General features: G+C 38.7%; 1 protein-coding gene across 4 annotated transcripts; it reads left to right on the top strand.

The window, feature by feature from the left end:
- Nucleotides 1-820: 820 nt before the first annotated feature.
- On the top strand, nucleotides 821-19,839 carry cunh16orf70 (chromosome unknown C16orf70 homolog). Of its 4 annotated transcripts, XM_034141619.1 has the most exons (17): nucleotides 822-1,064; nucleotides 1,886-2,033; nucleotides 2,204-2,286; nucleotides 3,156-3,239; nucleotides 3,555-3,598; nucleotides 4,028-4,107; nucleotides 4,215-4,309; nucleotides 7,133-7,230; nucleotides 8,214-8,326; nucleotides 9,790-9,923; nucleotides 11,363-11,446; nucleotides 12,287-12,369; nucleotides 13,186-13,229; nucleotides 13,332-13,381; nucleotides 14,408-14,466; nucleotides 15,046-15,118; nucleotides 15,266-19,839. In XM_034141619.1, the coding sequence occupies exons 2-17, from the start codon at nucleotides 1,970-1,972 to the stop codon at nucleotides 15,359-15,361; spliced, it is 1,284 nt and encodes a 427-aa protein (XP_033997510.1). In that variant the 5' UTR covers nucleotides 822-1,064; nucleotides 1,886-1,969; the 3' UTR covers nucleotides 15,362-19,839. The 4 variants fall into 4 exon arrangements, with proteins under 4 accessions (XP_033997511.1, XP_033997510.1, XP_033997509.1 ...); XM_034141620.1 differs by having other exon boundaries at nucleotides 821-2,033; nucleotides 13,335-13,381; XM_034141618.1 differs by having other exon boundaries at nucleotides 822-2,033.
- The last annotated feature ends 1,087 nt before the right edge of the window (nucleotides 19,840-20,926 follow it).

Here is a 20,926-nt window from a genome sequence, read left to right as displayed (position 1 = left end):
GTTTTGACTTATTGCTCGATAAAGTATAACACATTTTGTCTATTATTTGTCTTTATTATTAAAGGTTAACAGACAATGAAAAACAGGTGGTTAATGTTACCCTTAAAGATATATCAACACACCTTTGAGAAGGATATTAACATACATATGTATATATATATATAGGAAGACTTTCTAAAATAAATAACTGTTTTACAAATGAAAAAATTATGTCAAACCAATTTAGGGGAGACAAATAGTATTTAACGATTATTCCAACTGAGATATTGGTGCGGTGAAAAAAACAAGGTTTTAAAAAAATTGTAATTGGACATAAGCAAATAGGGCAGACCACCTAATTTAAGAAATGGGTGATTTGGAATAAAGTCCCAGATGTGCCATATTGCTGTCGTTCTTGGCATTATTGCACTAACTTTAAAAAAACATGTTTTCATCCTGAATTTGAATAATTCGTACTGTTTTCATTGAGAGCATTTTGGTAAACATACGGTGATAAATCAAATTAATTCATTAATATTTTCTTCTACAAACTCGAGTAAAAGAATATTCAATATTGCTTTTTGTCTTGTCTTTTTTTTCAGGATGTTATACGCAAAGTTTTAAAGAAAAGTAAAAATCTTGAGACACTTTTTTCCAACAAGCCCATTTTTCTGCCTATACAGTTAATAATACAGTAAAACCCCAAAAGGTATTGCGCGAAAACCATACAGTCAATGGCGAAAATCAGCGCCATATAGAGATCTACTGTATCTATCTATGGCGCTGGCGAAAACGTTTCAATTGACCATGACGTCATCACGCCAACCGAGAGCGTGCGTCGAAAACAGGAAGTTGAATTATCAGCTGATCCTGCTGGCTGTTGTTGATGCCTGAAGTTACTGTTGTTGGGGCACTGTGTTGCTCTTATCTGCTCCTGACACTGAACACATATTAAACCCGAGCAAGGGACACCGTGGGCATTAAGCATTACCGCCTGACGAGCTGACAAGGGAAGCGTCTCGCAGCGAGGACTTTGAATTTGCGCACTAGCTGCTGAAGAGCTAGCTTCAAAGCTTGAAGCTCCGGTGAGAGGAAGAAAGAGAGACAGCAGACAGCTCTACGTGCTTTGTTTACGTCGTGCCAGTCTGAACTGCGATATATTTTTTTCTTTGTCTTGAATGTGGATTTTGTTTCCTCACCTAGACTATTTACATTTATACTTCATTACCAGTACACTAGTGGCAGCTAGCTCATCAGCTAACGTTAGCCCATAGCGCAAATAAACAGTGTTGTTGTCGAGCGCTGATGCTTTCGTAACCGCCCGCCTGTGACAGATAACGACAGCTAACAGTGTCAATATTCAGGCTCTGAGAAAGTGTTGTCGTGCCTCTATTTTCCAGCTGTTTGTCCCTGGATCAGGTGCTGTGTTGGAGACACAGGGCAGCACGGAAACCGGACAAGTTGATTTTAAATAAGAGCTCTTAGCAGATCATTGTGGTTAATGGACACGTCCGTCTTATCTGTTTGTTTATTCCCGACTTCGAGTGGATTGCATTTTTTTTCATCCGTATGGATTTTAAAACCACGCGAACAAGTAATAGGTTAACTGACAGCTGGCCTTGTTCGTTTTAGGTTGCCTGACAGGTTGCGTAATTTGTTTTCCTACAAGCTGTCAGTCTTTCCTGGGTAACTTGTTAAATAGATTATAATTTTTTTTAACGTATGCATTTATTACGAGGCTCTGTGGATGTCATTTTAGATATTAAACACACTTATGACTTGTGAGGGACCACTCTTTATACCATATATGTATTAGTTGTTTGGTCACATTTAGAACAATTACTCAATAGAGTTATGAATTAGAGTAGATAGATCTTAAACTATTGTGAGACTGTGTTGTGATCAGGGAGAGACAGGCGAGGAAAAAAGGGTCCCTCAGAGGGTCCCATTGTGTCTTGAGGTGAGGTGAGCTGCCCCCCACTACTTGCCAATGCTGGATCTTGAGGTGGTGCCTGAGAGATCACTAGGAAATGAGCAATGGGAATTCGCCTTAGGTAAGTTTTACAACATAACAGTGATGAAAAGAACAAATGCATCTACAAGCTATCAGTAATGTTGAAAGTCACATTTAATGTGTCTCTTGCATGCTTATGTTATTGTTAACTGTAAACGGCTAAGGCTCCAGAAGAAATACAATTTCTTCATTTCAATTTTGTGTTTTCAGGGATGCCATTGGCCCAGGCCATCTCTATCCTGCAGAAACACTGCCGCATCATCAAAAATGTCCAGGTGCTATACAGTGAACAGGTAATAAATGTCTTTCTTTATTTTGTGTTTTCTCTCTCGGACACAAACACACAACAAAGGTTAAATAGCTTGTTTAAGAATCTCATGTTAGGCAGCAGTATTTATTTAGTTTTGTTTAGGCTGTCCTGTATTGCATTCAAGTATTTTGTTAAACGTATATCGATATTAGTATTGCTGTGTATTCAGGCTGATAAGATTCAATATGACAAACATTTTTTTTAGTGTTTTATCAAATGAATTACTAAGAATATATGAAGTGGTCCTCTTCAGCGTTGGCTATGTTGCACCTCCATGTTTCTACAGTAGCCCAAAACAGAAAAAACAAACAATGATCCTTGAGAGGGCATATCCTGAAGGCCACCTTAGGTTCTATGACACGATTGGAAAGTGTGGGGTGAGCAAAGGGGCATTCAGTTGGTTGCAATCTGCAACTTCAGTGTACTACAAATCCTCCTTAAAAGTAAACAATCCGGAAAAAATAGTTTATTTTAAACAAAAAAAATATATAGGCATATAATTTGTATTTATCAGCCTCAAATATCAAATGCATGTCAGGCTATAATTATCCCCCAAGGTTCAATAGCTATTACCTAAGGTCATAAAGGGAAGTTGCTTTTACACTATCATATACCTTTTAGATTAAAGATTGTATCAAGAGCAACTGGAAGTAGTTCATGTTAACATGGATGACACCAAATATAAAACACATCAATTACACTTGCATTCATTCATATGAAGCAGTCTATATTTTTGTGTCATACATTCTGTTTTGTGACTTGTTTCCTAGGTTAAGTTGAAAATGAGCTGATTTTGATTGTTTGCCTGTCTGCATATCAGCTAATCTGCTTTTTTGTTTATCTCCCCTTCAGACGCCACTCAGCCATGACCTCATACTGAATTTGACTCAGGATGGGATTAAACTGCTGTTTGATGCCACAAATCAGAGACTCAAGGTGAACGTTGTTGATTTTAGGACCTTTGAAAAGACTCTCAATAAGCTCAGGATCTGTATATGACATGTATTTATTTAAGGTAATATTAGACAGGAATTTAAAAGTGATTGAATTGAACTTGGAGTTCTACTGCAGATATGGAGGATGGTCACAGGTGGCTGTGGTATTGCACCGCAATTATTTAGCAGCAGCAGTTGCAAACTCCCACCTTTTTCTAGATAGATGTAAACAGACTTTTTAGGCATTGTTATTGACATCTAAGTAACCATTTTAATTTGTCCACGTTGTAATTTTTTTCATCTTTCTGAATGGCAGGTGATTGAAGTGTACGACCTGAGCAAAGTCAAGCTGAAATATTGGTGAGGACAAATATAATACCAATATAAATATACTAATGCAAAATGTATATTGCCTTCTAGTTGCATTTAGAAACGTGTAGGAACGATTTTTAATCATCATCATAGACTCTCATGTGTTATTGTTATAGGCCTTTATCAACAGGCTCTCATCTATCTAATGGCCATTGTAATCATACACTGTACATTCTAAGTTGCAACATAAATCTTTTTTAATTACAAGGCATAGCATCTCAGAGTAATACAGCTATATAGTTAGAGGCCTCCCAGTAATGGAGTCCCCCTGTGTTAATGTGTTTCTTAATGTCTGTATGTATGATTATCTTCCAGCTGAATCTGTTTTATTTCTTCGGCAAAAGGTCCACAACTAATGCAGTACATCCTGTATAAGCGTTAATAGATGTAACACAGGCTGTGTGTATTGTGTTTCAGTGGAGTCCATTTCAACTCTCAGGCCATTGCCCCCACAATAGAGCAAATAGACCAGTCATTTGGAGCTACACACCCTGGAGGTACTACAAAGCAAAAGCACATTAAAGGATGTCTCACAAACGTGCCTGAATTTTAATGTTATTTAGCTTTTCATTGAATGTTTCCATTTCCATTCCCCTCTGTTCAGTTTACAATGCTGCAGAGCAGTTGTTCCATCTCAACTTTCGAGGCCTGTCCTTCTCCTTCCAACTGGACTCGTGGAATGAAGCTCCTAAATATGAGGTGAGAATCAATTTGCTTGTCAGCCAGTTAAAGAAGGGCAGCCTTGTAGTTGAAATGATTACCCTTCACATGGAACAGTCTGAGGTCATGTTCTACGTTTGCTTTGAGCACGGCTTGATGTTGTTATGTGATGATAACAAAAGATGTGTAACAGAATGATGAAACAAACACAAGAGGATAATTAGATTGTCTTGCTGCTTGTTCACTCCTGAGCACAATAGAGTTGTGCAGGAATGAGTTAGAATTTAACATTTCTTGTTCTCACATTTTTGTAAATGTTTATGTGGTTAAATGCCTGAAGAATGGTCTTACGAGAATGTCAAGTTTTCTTAAGCGATATAAAATATGTCACTTGAATGTCCAAAGCTTCTCTGTGTGACTTAATAAGACTAGTAAACATCATCAAGCTAAATATTAGCCGCCTTTAGCTTAGCAGTGGTGATATCCAGTCATGCGACTGTAGTGTAGTTTGTTTATAGCCTACTGTTAGCCTTTTACTTCTAGTGATTGCATTTACGCTTCAAAACTCATAAGAGTGGTGTTAATCAATGGAGATTATCCCGCTGAACAAGTATCATAACTGTGTTTTTGCCACTGCGATATTCCAAGTGAAAAATAATTCAGCTTTTTGTTGAGGGAGCCCCTACAAAAATATATCTTCACTGCACCAATCTATAGATCCATCCAAAATGCTTAGAGATGTGATTGTTGTCACACCCTACCTTTGTGGCAGATTTCCTGCAATTTTGAAAATAACTTTGACTTATCAAAATGCCCCAAGTGTGAACTCCAGTTGTGTGCTGTTCAAATACCTATTGCGTGTTATGCAAGCAGTGCAATTAGATTGCAGTAGAGAGTGTAGGGACATGGGTAAGCTCAGGCTCCATGATTACATTCTTCAATACAACACTGACACCCAGCAGCTTACATTCAGATTTTCAGCACAACATGACTTCACTCAGTGTGCCAACTGCATGTTTAAACATACAGAAGTGTCAGATCTGATCCTTTTGTACATTTGTTTTTGGAATGAGGCTTGTACAATTACTCAGTGGTTATACTGCCTGTACTGCACAGCTGTGAGTATCTGGAGTGATGATCGGACTGTGCAGCTGTCGGCTCCATTCTGCAGCTACTGTGAAAGCACACATCTTGATTGACATATGTATTGCTCCCTAAGTTCACTTTATATCCTATTGACTATGTTTTTGCAGCTTTTCACGTCTTTGTGGTTCAGCCATTCTGCTGCTCCAACATATCCGTGATATCATAATAACTGCATTGATTTGTTTTCTCAAACCTTACATCTGCCCTGAGCTGCATGCTGATTTGGTGAAATAAGTTTGTTCAGCCATTTGAAACAACAGCTGGTGCTTTTCTAGGCATCTGTGGCTGTGTGCATGTACAAACATGGTAGTTTCAGCTTTTTGTTTGAATTATTATCTTTTGTTGCATGTCATTAAAGCCCACCTGTAGTTTGTTTCCTGTTTGTTGTGAGTTGGTAAGATGTATGCATTTGAGATGAATTAAAGGTCCCATGTCATGGCCATTTCTACTGATCATAATTCCATTGTTGAGGTCTACTAGAATAGATTTATAATGTTCAATTTTCCAAACTCACATTGGTTTCTCATACAGCATCTCTGTATAGTATGTGTATTCACTCTCTGTCCTAAACGGCTTGTTGGAGCTCCTGCCCCCCCCCCCTCCCTGTGAGCCCACTGTGCTCTGATTGGTCAGCTCGCCCACTCTGTTCTGATGAGCCAACCACCGTTACAGCGGAACACCAGTGATTATGTGTTACAATGGCGTTAGCAACCAGAAAATGACACCAGTAATGACAAACGGATGAGAATGCTGCGTGGGGTCTGGGTGCCGTGTTGGCGGGACGTTGCGCGGCTCGCTGCTGTGAGGAGCAGACAGTGTAAGCTGTATTACTGGTGTCGTTTCCTGGATGCTGCGTGGGGTCTGCGAGACAGCGAGACATCGCGAAACTGGAAAAAATGGAAAAATAAAAATCTCCAACGAGGCGTTCTGGGGCAGCATAGACAGGTCTTTTCTGTGTTAGAGTTTTACTCGCTACAGGGTGTACTTTGAGGGTTTGTGACTTTGCAGACCGTTTACATGCAGAAAAACCTTCATAACACACAAGGGGACGGGTAATAACCAGAAAAGCATGACATCGGACCTTTAAGTGTTTTTAGACAAAACTGATGCATTAGTAAAACAATGGAAAGGTTCATAATGCATCGTGTACAAAAGAACACATTTGGACACCTTTTTGATTGTTAACCCCTAAAATGTAGACTATTCCCAATAACGGAAGACTCCTGTGAACATCTACAATTGTTCATTTAATCAGTTGAATCTCTTTTATGGTGGCTATTGTGTTACTTTAAAATGTTCATTGAACTTAATCAATTATGTTACTCCTATATGTCTTTAATTTTTTCTCGGGGCAAGTAAGCCTTATTTCTTACTATGGATAACTTTTTATTTTATTTCTTAAGACCTGCAAGCTTTTATTCTATACTAGAATGACTCATCTGTTGCTTGGTGGTGATGAATGCACTGCAATGTAGTAACCTCTGTTGAGTAACATGACATTTGATTCGATTGGATACAAAAAAGGTTATAAATAATTGTCACTCATCAGAGATAACACGGTGTGGTGTTTAGGTTAGTCAGTGTTATGAGACTTTCACTCCACACCTTTCTGTAATTGTGTAAAATATATGTCTGTAAACATCTCTTTGTTGTTGTTCACACAAAAACACAGTATGTACCAGTCCCCTATCACTCCCAGTTGTTTTGCCTTGGCAGCCTAACTTTGCCATGGGTTTGGCCTCCCTGCAGATTCCACACGGGGCCATGGTCAAGAGGATGCACATCTACACTGGCAACAACCTGCAAGAAACAAGGTAACATACACACACACACTTAAGCCTCTTACACACCGAGCCGATTATCGGCGTCGATAGATGTTGATAGATGTCGGGCCGTCGATGAGCGTTGTGTCGCCCTACTCAGATTAGTGTGTAGTGCACCGTCGTGTATTTTCGGCCGTGCCGACACCTTCCGCCGCCGATTTGACATGTTGAATCGGGGGCCGTTGGCCAAAGAAATCACTCTGATTGGCTGTTCAGCTTAGCGAATCAGTGCATGAGAAGCGAAACGGAAGTGAGGGACCCAAACAAACTATTAAGAAGGCAAATCTGAGATTTAATTTAACTCCAGCTCTCGACACAGGTTCGGGAAAGCCCCATGAGCTTCTCGCTGTAGAGTGAAAATGGAACGCACACGCTATTTGTTGTTTGTTTATATCACGCAGTCTGTTCTTCTTCTCTCGGTGTATCACGCAGTCTGTCTTCCGGTTGTTGCCTCTTTTGAATGACGAATACACACTACCGTCGCCTGCTGGTCTGGAGAGTTATTGCCACTCACGCATGCGCAGTTCGTACGTGCTTCTTGGCCGTCGGCTGAAGTCTTTGCGGTGTGTTCCAGTGCGACACATGGCCAAGACGCAGGAGACGTGAGGCGACGTGAGGCGACGTGAGGCGACGTGAGGCGACGTGTTCTTAGGTGTTCTTTGGTGTCAGTTTGTGTGTGTAAGAGGCTTTACACACACAAACTGTACATCACCTATATAAAGGACATGCCTCTTACAAAGGGTGCACTAGGTTCTCTAACCAGTTTTTGTAAATAGTGATTAGTGACTTTTATATTGATCCATATTGGTCAATAAGCACAATTCTAATCATAATTATCCATTGTTGACAAAGTAAACAAGAGCGTGTGAGATCCTTATATCCCCTTTTAACAGTTTGAAATGTGAAAAAGTGAGAACATTTATTTTTAACAAAAAAATAAAGACTTTCACACACACTGTACTCTCTGTCCTCAGAGCTCCGGCAATGCCGTTGGCTTGTTTCCTTGGCAACATCTTTGCGGAGTGTGTGGATGTCCTGAGAGACCGGGCAGGGGCCTTGGGGCTCAAACTCCGCCTTCTCACTGCAGGTAACTGTTTGTGTACTTTATGTCTTGAAGACAAAGATTTATTATAGATCAACATCTGTCCAAAATGACACACATATTTTCTTTCTCTTGACTTTCCATCACATACCTACCACAATACATAACACTGCTGTGAAACTGGAGTTAACAGAGAAATCCAACCATTATAATATTTAATACCTGGGAGACTGACCTTAAACTATTTATTAATCACTTTTAATGTTCTTATCAATTAGCTGTGTTGAAGCACATTGTATAAATGATAGCAAAGGTGTATGAGGTTTATTATTCACATTTGTATCTTCTCAAATGTGGGGAAGTTCAACCTCTGCACCTCCGCTCCTATGGGTGTGGACAAAACAGAATCTCAGATCTGTAAGGGAATAAAAAATATGCCATGGCAAGCATAATAGCATCCATTTGCTTATCAGGCTTTCAATCTACAGCGCTGACATTAAATGTTTGGTTTTTACAATTTTTCATCAGGTTGATCCAAGTTCTAATGCTTTCCATGCGAGGCAAATATATGCACACTTCCTGGATTCCCGCACAAAAGATAAACATGAATCAAAATCAATGATGTTGCTGAACTTTGACTCAAGCATTTACCATATAAAAGTGCAAAATTCTACACACATTTTAAAATAAGTAATAATAATAATTAGTAATAAGTAATTCATATTTTAGTAGTTATGTTCAGTTTGCAAATTGGTTAAAATATTTAACTAGCTGTAGTGGATAGTAATATTTAAAGGGGACCTATCATGCAAAATGCACTTTTGTACGTCTTTTATACATGAATATGTGTCCCGGTGTTCCAGGGAACTCACCAAGTGTCAGAAAACACAACCCTCTCTATTTTCCTCCATACCCAAATCTCTAAAAAAGGGGCTGCAACGGATCTGATAAAAACTGATCCAGATTTGAACACTGTCCTGACGTCAGGACAGTGGCGCTACGGCTATTGGGCCAACTCCACCAATCAGGAGGAGACAGCTACGGCCATTGCCGTTCGAAAGCGCTGGAGACGCTGTAGTACATATGCCAGGCCAGTAGATGGTGCTGTTCTCACTGAATCAGCCCTTGCAAAAACAGAGCTAGAAAATGTCAAATTGAGCAAAATGAGGCATGGCTAAAATGCATGATCTGTTTGATATTTTGAAAAAAAAAAAGTATAAATATGCCTTATATAGGTATGGTCCTACACTATATTATTCAAATATAGCATGATAGGTCCACCTTAAATAGTATTTTTATTACAGCTCTTTTTCCGATGAACATCACAGCAAAACAAGATAAAACGTATGGACCATGTATATCTTGACGTAAGGTAAACACAAAAAGTGATTGTGTCCAACTGGCCACACTCAGGGAGACAACCATTTCCCCTGACATGCTGTTTCTTCATCATTTAGCTAGAGACTGAATATTTTACTTTCCTGTTTGTTTGTATTGTGTGAATACAGGCTGTGGTCCAGGTGGGATGGCGGATTCTAAAGTGAGGTCGATAGAAAGGCGCATCTACTTTGGAGATTCATGTCAGGATGTACTGGGTGCTCTGGGCTCGCCACATAAAGTCTTCTTCAAGTCTGAGGACAAGGTAGGAATAGTCTGTTCCTTTAAGTGTGCATTTATTGTCATTGTTTGAACTACTTCATTGTCTTTAATAAAACCTTGCTTGTTTTATCCTGATTTTCATCCTCTGTCAACTCAATATCCACCCTGGGGTTGTGATCTTTTAATCTAAACATAATTTGAGTCTTTTAGCTACTGACATGCTACATTTTGCAAGAGAGTGTCCACCTTTTACTCAGTTGAATGTGCACGGCAGTTGGCTTCTACATCTTGAGTGTGGGATCACAAGAAATCATGATATACATTAGGATATCTTAAATGAGTTTAAAGGGGACCTATCATGCAAAATGCAATTGTTGATGTCTTTAATACATAAATATGTGTCCCCGGTGTTTCAGGGAACTCACAAAGTGTCAGAAAACAAACCCCTCTCTCTTTTCCTCCGTACCCAAATCTCTAAAAACAGGGGGTACAACGGAGCTGATCCAGATTTGCGTCCAATATGACGTAATATCGGCCCTATCAGAAACAATGCCCGACTGTTTTGGACGTAATATGGTCTTTGTTTACATTAGCAAGCATCGCTAACACTCAGAGCTAACCTGTACTGGAGAGAGCATGTGTAAAAAAGCAGGCAATAAAAAAAGGAACTCACCTTGCACCAAAGCATTTGAGCTCCATACTGTTTCAGAAATAATCCTTGATGTGGTTTTGAACATGATATGGCGTTTACTCACGGCAGTGTTTAGCTGACAATCTGCAGGAAGAATCTCCCGCATGAGCAGGCATAAGCTCCGTCCCCTCTTTTTTTCAAATTTTCTTTTTTAAAGCTTTCTACTCAGAATCAGCACTTTTACCTTTTATTTGTTGAAACCAGGCGAGGATTTAAGTCATAAGATGACTTGAGTTTAAGTTATCAGAGAAAAACACTTGGCAAACTTTAGTGGTTTAGTTTGTCTGCTGATTTTTTACGTGAAACCACTTCATGCTGTGTTTTTAACATTTGTTTGTGGGACTCGTTTTTATGTTGATTGAGAAATCCTTAGTGGCAGAAAATTACTCATTGGCTATAAACTTAGCATACAAATACATTTTATATTGAAATTTGATTAAGTGTAAGTGTGATTATGACTGGTAATCTGTAATTGGTAAACTGTGACTAACCCAACAAGCATTCTCACCCTTATTTAGCATCAGAAATGTTCTTTGTGGTTCAATCTCATTACTTTCCTCAAATCATTTTCGGGTAGCAACAGTCAAACAGCACTGATGAATAATTTAGTTATTAACTTGCTGGTTCAGTTCACATTAAACAGATAAAAAGCCAATTTCAGTTATTGCCAGAAACATGACAAATAAAGGCAACATTTCTCTTTATCTGCCTGACCATAAAAAAGACAATAATAGCATTACTTGACGACATATATAGTCATTTATCATCTGTATAATTTTGTTCTTTTTTAGATGAAGATCCACTCTCCGTCTCCACACAAGCAGGTTCCTTCCAAATGTAACGACTACTTCTTCAACTACTTCACCCTCGGAGTGGTATGTAAACTCGGCCTTACTCTTGTGTGCATACGTTTGGATACTTAAGTGGTCGTGTTTTAATAAGTAGTTGTATTTATTGTTTTTTCTTGTTTAAGAACTCATCCACTTTAACTTGAGTTAGTCACCGTTTGATTTCAAGCCAGAATTCTTTTTTTAAGAAGCCTGGATGAAGTCTTGGACGAAAAAAGGTTGTGTTTGATTTACTTTAGAATTGTTTAAAATGTTGAACGCTCGGCTCGTCCATAGTAATGTACTTTTCGCGAAGGAAGAAGTGCAAACATGGTTGCGGAGACGCAGTGAAGTATGTTACTGCTGAAGATGTTTATAAGATGATGAATACATGCTAATACAAATACTAGAAAGGCATTTAATTTAATTCATGATCTTAAAAAAACAAAACAAAACAAAAAACACCTACAATGTGTCTTAATTGCATGTGGCATGAAATAAGTCTAACATATGTTTTACGCTTTAGGATCCCTATTGGTAATATACTTCTGCAAGCTAATAGGACATGTATATCAGCCAAAAATGTGCAACACTATTTTTTCAGTATCAACATTTACATATCTGTTATTTCCTGCAGTGATATTCTATATTCTGTTTTTTTTTTTAGACTGTTTTCAGTCACATCATACTGAAATATCCTGTCAGTTGGTAAAGCTTGAGCCTCTGCTCAGTGACCAGCTGGTAATAATGAATGTGAGTGGGGGTGTAGTCCAGCTTCCACTCGCCCTGCTGCTGTTTGCAGTAGATAGGACTGTAATGTGCTGCTCTTGCCAATCATGTGGCAAAGAGGCATTTTTAAAGATTGGGTTTTCTGTTTGTTTTTTTCAGGATATCCTGTTTGACTCTACAACTCACCTGGTTAAGAAGTTTGTCCTTCATACCAACTTCCCCGGACATTACAACTTCAATATGTAAATATCTCTCTGTCTAGCTACATGATTCTGTGTGTCTGTTTTTTCGTTGTGATTCCTCTACATTTGCTGCATAATGATGCAACATTCTGGACGTATTCAACGTGAATTCATTGTAAATCACAATAATAAAATGGAAATATAGTGGTTATATGCACTGGCTGTATTTACCATTTGAACTAAACCATACCCTTTACCATATTATAAACTAACATAATCCATTCAAGGGATAATTTAAATATATTATTTGTCAAATTCATACATTGTGAAAGGTACTTGGAAAATGTTAGCCTATACTGTGGTCTGTGAGCAAACCTAGAATATAAAGTGATAAACTAATTTATGTTTTTATATATATATATATATATATACATTCCAGTAAACATGGAATTGGACAAGTTTATACTCTATTAGCATTTTTTAGCTTAATCAAGCTACATCTTACTTGGTAACAGTAAGCTAGCAAAAATGTGCTAAAGGTCTAAACCAGTTATGAGATTTGCTCTGTGCTACTTTCTGCTTCAAAACTAATATTTGATAAAAAAATATTATAAAAAATATAAAATGTATTCACTTTAGGGATGGGATGGGAGCATTCACTATGAATGCAGATGGTTGAGATTCTGGAAAAGGACTGGTACATACAATAGAACATGTACAGAACCATTGCAGCCTCATACTGCATCATCTACATTATCTACACACAGGGCTCATACTATTAGCATTTGTTTCTCAACTTTTACCCTTTACACTGTATCATTCATGTCATTGATTTAATTTTCTATGTGTATAATTATGTTTTCTCTTTCCTCACAGCTATCATCGATGTGACTTTAAGATTCCTCTAGTGATTAAGAAAGGTGAGACCCTTATCAGTCATGTATCTCAAAGAATGATTCCAGCGTGATGTCGATTTTTGATCTATTGCTGCTTTCTCTGTTCTCCGTGTCTCTCCACTCCAGAAGGAGCTGATTCCCAGACGGAGGACTGCATCTTAACCACCTACAACAAGGTGAGTTATAGACAGAGTTTATAGCACTGTTACATTTTGCCAGAGGCCGTTGCTTTGTTGCAAATTAACAAGGTGGCGCAGCACTGTGGTGGGGCTGTAATGATCGGACATAGTCGCTTCTCCTGGAGTCTTCAAAGAGTTCAGCTTTCTAATTTAGACTGTTAACATTGCCATTGTTTGATATCCATAATAGTCTGATATTATGAAAGACTTTTTGATTCTGTTGCCTCCAATGTTACTTCAGAGGAAGACATATAATTGCAGTCATATTAAATGACTTTTATCCACTTAACACATTCAAAAAATGGCCAAAAAATAAAAAATAAAAACAAAGTGCTAAAAACACCAATACCGAACAAGGAAGTATAAAGAAAACAGGCCGCGTTTCAATTTGCTTGATGCAAATTCATATGGTCCTATATGATCTTTCAGTTTAGAGAAAAACACGTTTGTTCTTTACTTCAGAGATAATGTGATGATCAACCATCTTTTTATACTTCGTACACTGAGGCCTAGCTGCAGTACTATCACCTGGAAGCTAATACAAACCACAAAGTAGTTGTTGTTGACAAATATTGTTGTACAGGTCTTGTGACCTTGTGATGCATGGCAGTGGATAAAACAAGCCTTTTTTTGTATACTGCCACAAAATGTGTCTCTTGAATATTCTGCTAAGTGTGGTTTGAGGCGGCAGTGGCTCAGTCTGTAGGGACTTGTTCTTGGAACCGAAGGGTCGAAGACCGGTTCACGTCCCGATCGGACAAAAAAAAAAAATAATGGAGTGAGCTGGTTGCTGGAGAGGTGAACATATACCTCATATTTACCCAGTTCACCTCCAAGGCCACTTCCGAGGTGCCCTTGAGCAAGGCACCTAACCTCGAAACTCCCGCCGGGTACTGGCGTCTGCATGTGGTTGTGTGTGTGCATGTATCCTCTGTGTTTGTGCATGTATGTCCTCCCCTGTGTGTGTAATGTGTGTAAACCTGTATGGGATTAATAAAGTATGTCTTCTTCTTCCCCTATCAGTGGGACCAGATCCAGGAACTGCTCGGGCACCCAATGGAAAAACCCGTAGTGCTCCACAGGTACGATCATATGCTCTTGAATCTGGTCAAAATGTATCACATTGCACCATTGCTTCTTTAAATGTGTCCCACTTCCATCTAAGATCATTTTAAAGTTACAATTTAGATGTTGTTTAAAGGTAGGGTAAGTAAGTTTGAGAAACCGGCTCGAGATCGCTAGAATTTGAAAAATACACATCCGGAGAAAATCTGCCACTTCCTTATAGAGCCCCTCCTCCAACACACACGAACGCGCACATGACCAATGAGGGCACGAGATAAGTTTGTGCACAGCCATCCAGTTATTTTAGCCGGGCCGGCTAAAATGATTGGTCGTACTTTTTACAGTACTACGGCTTCCACAGATGACATTTTTTTATGGATTTTTTGTCAAAGCACTTAAGATATTCATTGCTATCGGGATGTTAAGAGCATTCCATGGAATATAACAAAAAGTGTATCTCGAGCCGGTTTCTCAAACTTACCTACCCTACCTTTATGGCTTTGGCAGTCTGGGGGCTTTAGGTAACTTGAAAGTGGTACTCTTTCAAATCTGTATGCAAACTGTCTCTGAAATAATGACATGTTTGTGTTTGTCAGGTCCTCATCCGCTAATAACACAAACCCCTTCGGCTCTACATTCTGCTTCGGACTGCAGAGGATGATCTTTGAGGTCAGAACACACATCTCTTTGGACTTAGCTAATGTTCCAATGTGTACAAAAGGCCTGATACAAACAGGAGTACACTTCAAATGATTGTTTACCTTGTATGTGATTCAGTCCATTCTAACATTCTCTTTCTGTATTTCTCTCTCGCAGGTGATGCAGAATAACCACATAGCATCAGTGACCCTCTACGGAGCTCCACGGACTGCTACTAAAGCTCGACCTGAGACCAGTAGTAGTTCCCACTGAACAAGAAACCAGAACCACATCCCATTCTGGCCTGTCCTGAAATCTCTTACCTCTGCTGACTGAACCTCTAACCCAGAGCCAGATTCTTAACCAAGCAGACCCATCCCAGAGCAACAAAGCATTTCATACCCAGCTCAGATGCTACTCATGAACAGAAAATCAACCAGAACCTAGAACGTCTAAAATCCTGGAGGGTCCTACTTTCTCTTCCAATCAGACACATCCAGTCGGCGTAGTCTACTCAACCCAGACTATCTAGGATCTAGCTGCATGGTCGCAGTGCTGGACCACTGATGCATTGAAATGAAACTGATGAAAATAGGTTTTTGGTTTGAATATCCCTGTGGTGCTACAAATTGGTGAAGAAATGTGTAGATCTCAAGTAGAGCTCTCCTGTTTCCATCCAGCGACTGAGTTTGTCCAGGACTGCAGAAGAAGAGTCTATCCCGACTGAAGATTGGATGGCATGCAAAGGGCAGCCTGTGTATGACATAACCTCCATAACATTGTGGCGAGATGACCTGCGTTAAATTATCATCTGCAACAAATCTCTATGGAAACTGCTCTGGCCAAAGTCTTGAAATTAAACTTGTGCTTGACCCACTGAACAAACATCAACACTGCCAGCTTCAACGAGTACCGCCTGTCTTCCTACCGAGACTTCACAACCAGGCTTGGCCGGCTCCATCACCACCCTCAACGCATCTAAAACCATTTGCATCAGAAGCTGCAGATCACTGTAACCAAAAAAACGGGAAAAAAAACAACCATGAAATGAGAGGAAGAGGAGAACCAAACACACTCAGGGGTGTGGAGAGACATGTGGCCCAGAACACGCCCACAACAGATGTGAAGCCTCTAGAAGCAGAACCATCCAAACATCAGCGTCATCGTCTCCCTCGTCCAATGTCCTACGTACTGTTCCTCCAGTGGTGCCCACACACACACACACACACACACACACACACACACACACACACACACACACACACACACACACACACACACACACACACACACACACACATATAGTCTTGTCTGTCTCCTTGCTCAAACACTCACATGAATGGGCATCTGCATGTGTAACGCTGTTGCTTATTTCAAATGGACATTTCAACACACAGCATTTCAGTCCCATCACCACTATACGTGTGTATTTCTAACACATAAGAGCCGGTTTATCTTTTTTTAGCCTTTTGAGCGCAAACACAAACACGGAGACATGCAGGCATGGCACGAGATTTTGCATGAACTTGCTTTTGAATGAGAGGACGTATTATAAGCACAACTGGCAACCTGTTTGTTGAGTTTTTATGATCCTGCACGTTGTTAGGGGTAAAGAGAAATATATTTCAATTTGCCCCGCTTCAATTATTCACACCACAACCATTTTCTTTGTAGTTTTTTTTGTATTTGCACCAACACACACCGTATTACTTGATTGGTTGACTGTTGGTGGAGACATTAGGTGTGTCTGTGTGTGTGTGTGTGTGTTTTCATAAGTTCCTGCACAAGATCCTCTCATGCAGTCATTTACTTATTGTTACTCCCCTCCCTCTTTCTTCATTTCTACATCCACGCACTGCAATTCATCCCTCAGCAATTGTTTCCCTGTTGAATTGCCAAATGCTACAGCCAAAGAAGCTTCAGGAAGATTTCAATTGCTGACATTTTCACTGTAGTCTCGTCCTAAGGGGAGAGAGGCGTGTTGGCAGTCTCCTTTCTCTTGTGTCAAAACTGCACATCAAAGTCATTTCCGTGCATCCGCCTCTAAATGCAGTTCCTGGTGTCTGTTACGGCTGACAGTAATTACATGGGATGTAAATAACTGACTCATGCATCTGTGTGTTTTGAGACCAGATCAGCCTGTCTTTCATCTAGATTCATTTACAGCCAGAGACACATTAACAATATGAACAATTATAACTTGTGTATTGTTGTGATTGTTTTCAGAGAGCTGTGATTTAAAGATCACCATTATTTCTCTGTGAATTTACTACATTGGAACCCATGCAGGAGATTGGAAAGAACATCAGTCATTCTGTCATCATAACATTTGTTTCCCTCCCAATGTCTGAATTCAAAAAATGTTTTAATCATAAGCATTTGAAATAAACTGTGTATTAGTTTGAATACACACGTTCTCTTTTCCTTTTCTTGTCCATTCATACAAAGATCCATTTAGTTTGTTCCACTATTGCTGAATGTATTCTTGCTTGTGTGAAGGCATTAGGGCCCCTGTACATGAAGACATGTTGCAGATGGGAGAATAAAATGCACAGTTGGCTGCTTCGAGGTGTTATACAGTATTTTTTCAGTGCGGGTCAAATCTATTTTGTCATTATGTCATGGGGTATATGGAGAAGCTTGAAGATTTAACATTCAAACTGGCTCCACTGTGGTGTTTTATTATATATTCATTACTCTTCTACATGTCTGAATTTCTGTATTGTTATGATAGGAACTAAAGGTTTTACAATTTGTTCCCTTTATTTACAGTAAGCTACCTTGTTTTTGGCTCAGATTTCCATAGGGTGTCTTGCCGTACGAATGACCATGAGAAATGGAAGTAGAAGAAATGAATTTATGTGCAGTGCAATTCCACTTATTCAGGCTGTTTCATGTTGTGTATCCTGGCCCTGAGTCTTGGAGTTGATGTACAAATGCTGTAAATTGTTGTGTGCTGTTAATCTGGCGTTCTGTTATTTACATAACCTAAATGGCTTATTGGCATACACACAACTGACTCAGGCACTGGCTGAGTGTCTTATTATTCCCTCTGTCATTCTGATTATACTTTAACTTAGGAGCAGGCATCTGCTCACAGCTGACTCTTTGACACTGAGATTTTTCATTTTTAATTCCACTCCACTCGGTATTAAACATTGTCCTTGTATGTTGCTAAGGTGGCACGTACACAGATTTCATGTTGATGTTGGATCCACCTGGAAGACATTAAACTAAATGTTTGCAGGGAAACCATTATCCTTTTTCAAATTTGGACTAGATGATAGCTTTGTTTGAGATGTGTTTTTATAGTGGACAGATCTGATTTGGAATCTAGCGCTAGCATGTTGCTAGAGTGTACTTGTTTACACGAGAAAAACTCAAATCTCTTGCTAGCCAGACCCCTTCCTAAATTAGGTATTGTGGTTTTTGGAAGCAGGAGAGTCTGTTCCTAAAATGGGTATCACAAGCTAGGGTAATGTTTCAGGACAAATGGCAACAAATAAACTCGTTTTCTCAATAAGCTCCTAAATGTAGAATGTCATTGAGCAATGGGCTGTCCAGCCATGTCTGATGAACCTTGACATTTCCTTTTTCTGTCCTGGTTCATCTATAGACATGAATAGGAAAACCTGTGTAATATAATCGCCCTGATGGAGATACAACTTGCTTTTGGGCAAGTACATAAAGAAAATCAAGAAAAACACAAAACTGTTGAATATTGTGCCTGATCTCCCACCGAGCCTGTCTTTGATTTGTGTCCCCTTTGTACAAATGTTGTTGTACATACAGTTTGAATATGCATTTGCATCTTTGTACGTATGTGTGTGTGTCAATGAGCATTAGCAACATGCTAACATGCTTTTATGGCCGTCTGTTGTTTTAGTGTACCTGTTACATAGAGAGTGACAAGTTGGTTTGTTTGGATGGGTTTTTGAGTTTGTTGATTTTCTTTGCTTTTTTGACTAAGGTTTTTGTTTTGTTTTTTATATGTGTGTTTATAATTACACCTTGCACCCAGAAGAATGTGAAAATGATTTGCACCCCTAAAGGTTTATCTTAGGTAGGAATACATGATTTGAGCAACACAATTCTGCAAGGAAAACAGGATCTACATTAAAAGCATTCCTTGTCTTCCACCACACTATATATTGGTCATTGCTCAGAAATTAGCAGAGCTTATCTTTTGTCAAAGATGATATGAAAGTAATACAAAGTAGAGACAGGAATGAATGAACCAAGAATACCCTGAGGGGAAACGTACATATTTTGAGTAAACTTAGCTCGGGACAAAAGATTTGGAATCCACTTATACATGAAAGCTATTCTACATAATGCAGTTTTGGTAAACCCAGTGCGGTGAGCTGCATTGTTGCTAATAGTAGCTATAGTGTGCTAGGTAATGAATCTCATCACAAACTCAGGTGGACATCGCATCCATGTTTTTCTAAATGTTTTAAGCTAGAAAAACAAGTGGACACTTGAATCTGGAGGTCTGTGTTGCTTTTAAAATATAACTTTTTCTCTCTTTTTTTATTCTTTAGTTGAAGTGCAGGAATGAATGATTGTTCTATAATTTGTATTGCTTAAGTTCAGTGATAATCTCATATTAACGCTTTGTATTGCCTGTTCTTGTTATCATAATGCTTGTCCATCTTGCTTTTTCTTCATGAGAATATTTCTTTGTGGATTCAGTGCATTTGAAGGCCATTTCTGGATATGGGTCAGGTAATTAAACCTTGTGAAACTCATTGGAATGTGGTGTTTTATATTTTGAATACTATAACTTTATGTATGTAGAAACAAGATGATTTATTGAGCTTGTCCACTGATAAAAGGCAATAACAATACCATGTAGTGCAAAGGGAAGGAAAGGACTGACTGAAAGCTTCGCCCCGGCAAATGACTTTTTACTGTGTTTGATGGCGGTAGTTGATATTACCGCTGCGCAATGTCAACAACTCCAATGCAACAATGCAACGTTCATATAATCAAATGCTCACAATTCATCGACATCAAAGATCATTTTCTGTGTGTGCAACCAGGATGTGAAAAAAAACATACAAATGTGGATGTGAAAAGTCATTCAGAAGTTTTTATTTCTTGAAACTGTTGATTTATATTGCTTATGTCACTTAAGCCATGAGCTAAGAGACACTATATTATGACTGTTTTCAAGATACTACACTTTTCATATATTTAAATGTACTATATTGAGACTTTATTGATATAGTATGTATAATATTTTTTGACTCACTAAACTGACTTTTATCTTTATGTTTAGAACTACTAAAAATGATTTTTTTCATGATATTATCGACATACTAAATTATGCCTTTTTTCATATTTTTCAACCTACTACACCATGACTTCACAATATATTTACGAATTACTTTAATATAGACTTTTTCCATAATTTCGACACTATGACTTATTTTATATTTTCAAAAAATTCATTTTTTAAATTATATTTTCGACATACTCCTTTCAACTTAATTGTTTTCCCTATCCTTCAACATGCTCCTTCCTTCCTGCAGCGATCAGACTGTATAACCATCACGGTCCCTGGTAAACCCCTACACATACAGTATAACAACAAACAACAAAGACTATACTGATACTAATAATACCAATGATGTGCAACATACAGTGGAGGAAATAAGTATTGCAGTATTGCAGTATGCAGATTTGTTAGTTTGCCCACTTATAAAGAAATGAACAGTTAATGGTATAGGTTTATTTTAGAGAGTATATCAAAAATAAAATCCAGAAATGTACATTATATAAAAGATAAAAATTGATTTGCATTTAACTGTGGGAAATAAGAATTTGATCCCT

The sequence above is a fragment of the Trematomus bernacchii genome, unplaced genomic scaffold, assembly GCF_902827165.1.
Source record: "Trematomus bernacchii unplaced genomic scaffold, fTreBer1.1, whole genome shotgun sequence".
NCBI lineage: Eukaryota > Metazoa > Chordata > Actinopteri > Perciformes > Nototheniidae > Trematomus > Trematomus bernacchii.
This window is presented reverse-complemented; position numbering and strand designations above follow the sequence as displayed.

Coding starts and splice junctions, on each gene's coding strand:
- cunh16orf70 (XM_034141619.1), top strand. CDS start 1,970: ATGCTGGATCTTGAGGTGGTGCCTGAGAGATCACTAGGAAATGAGCAA. Junction 2,034..2,203: donor GCAATGGGAATTCGCCTTAG/GTAAGTTTTACA, acceptor TTGTGTTTTCAG/GGATGCCATTGGCCCAGGCC. Junction 13,230..13,331: donor TCCTCTAGTGATTAAGAAAG/GTGAGACCCTTA, acceptor TCTCCACTCCAG/AAGGAGCTGATTCCCAGACG.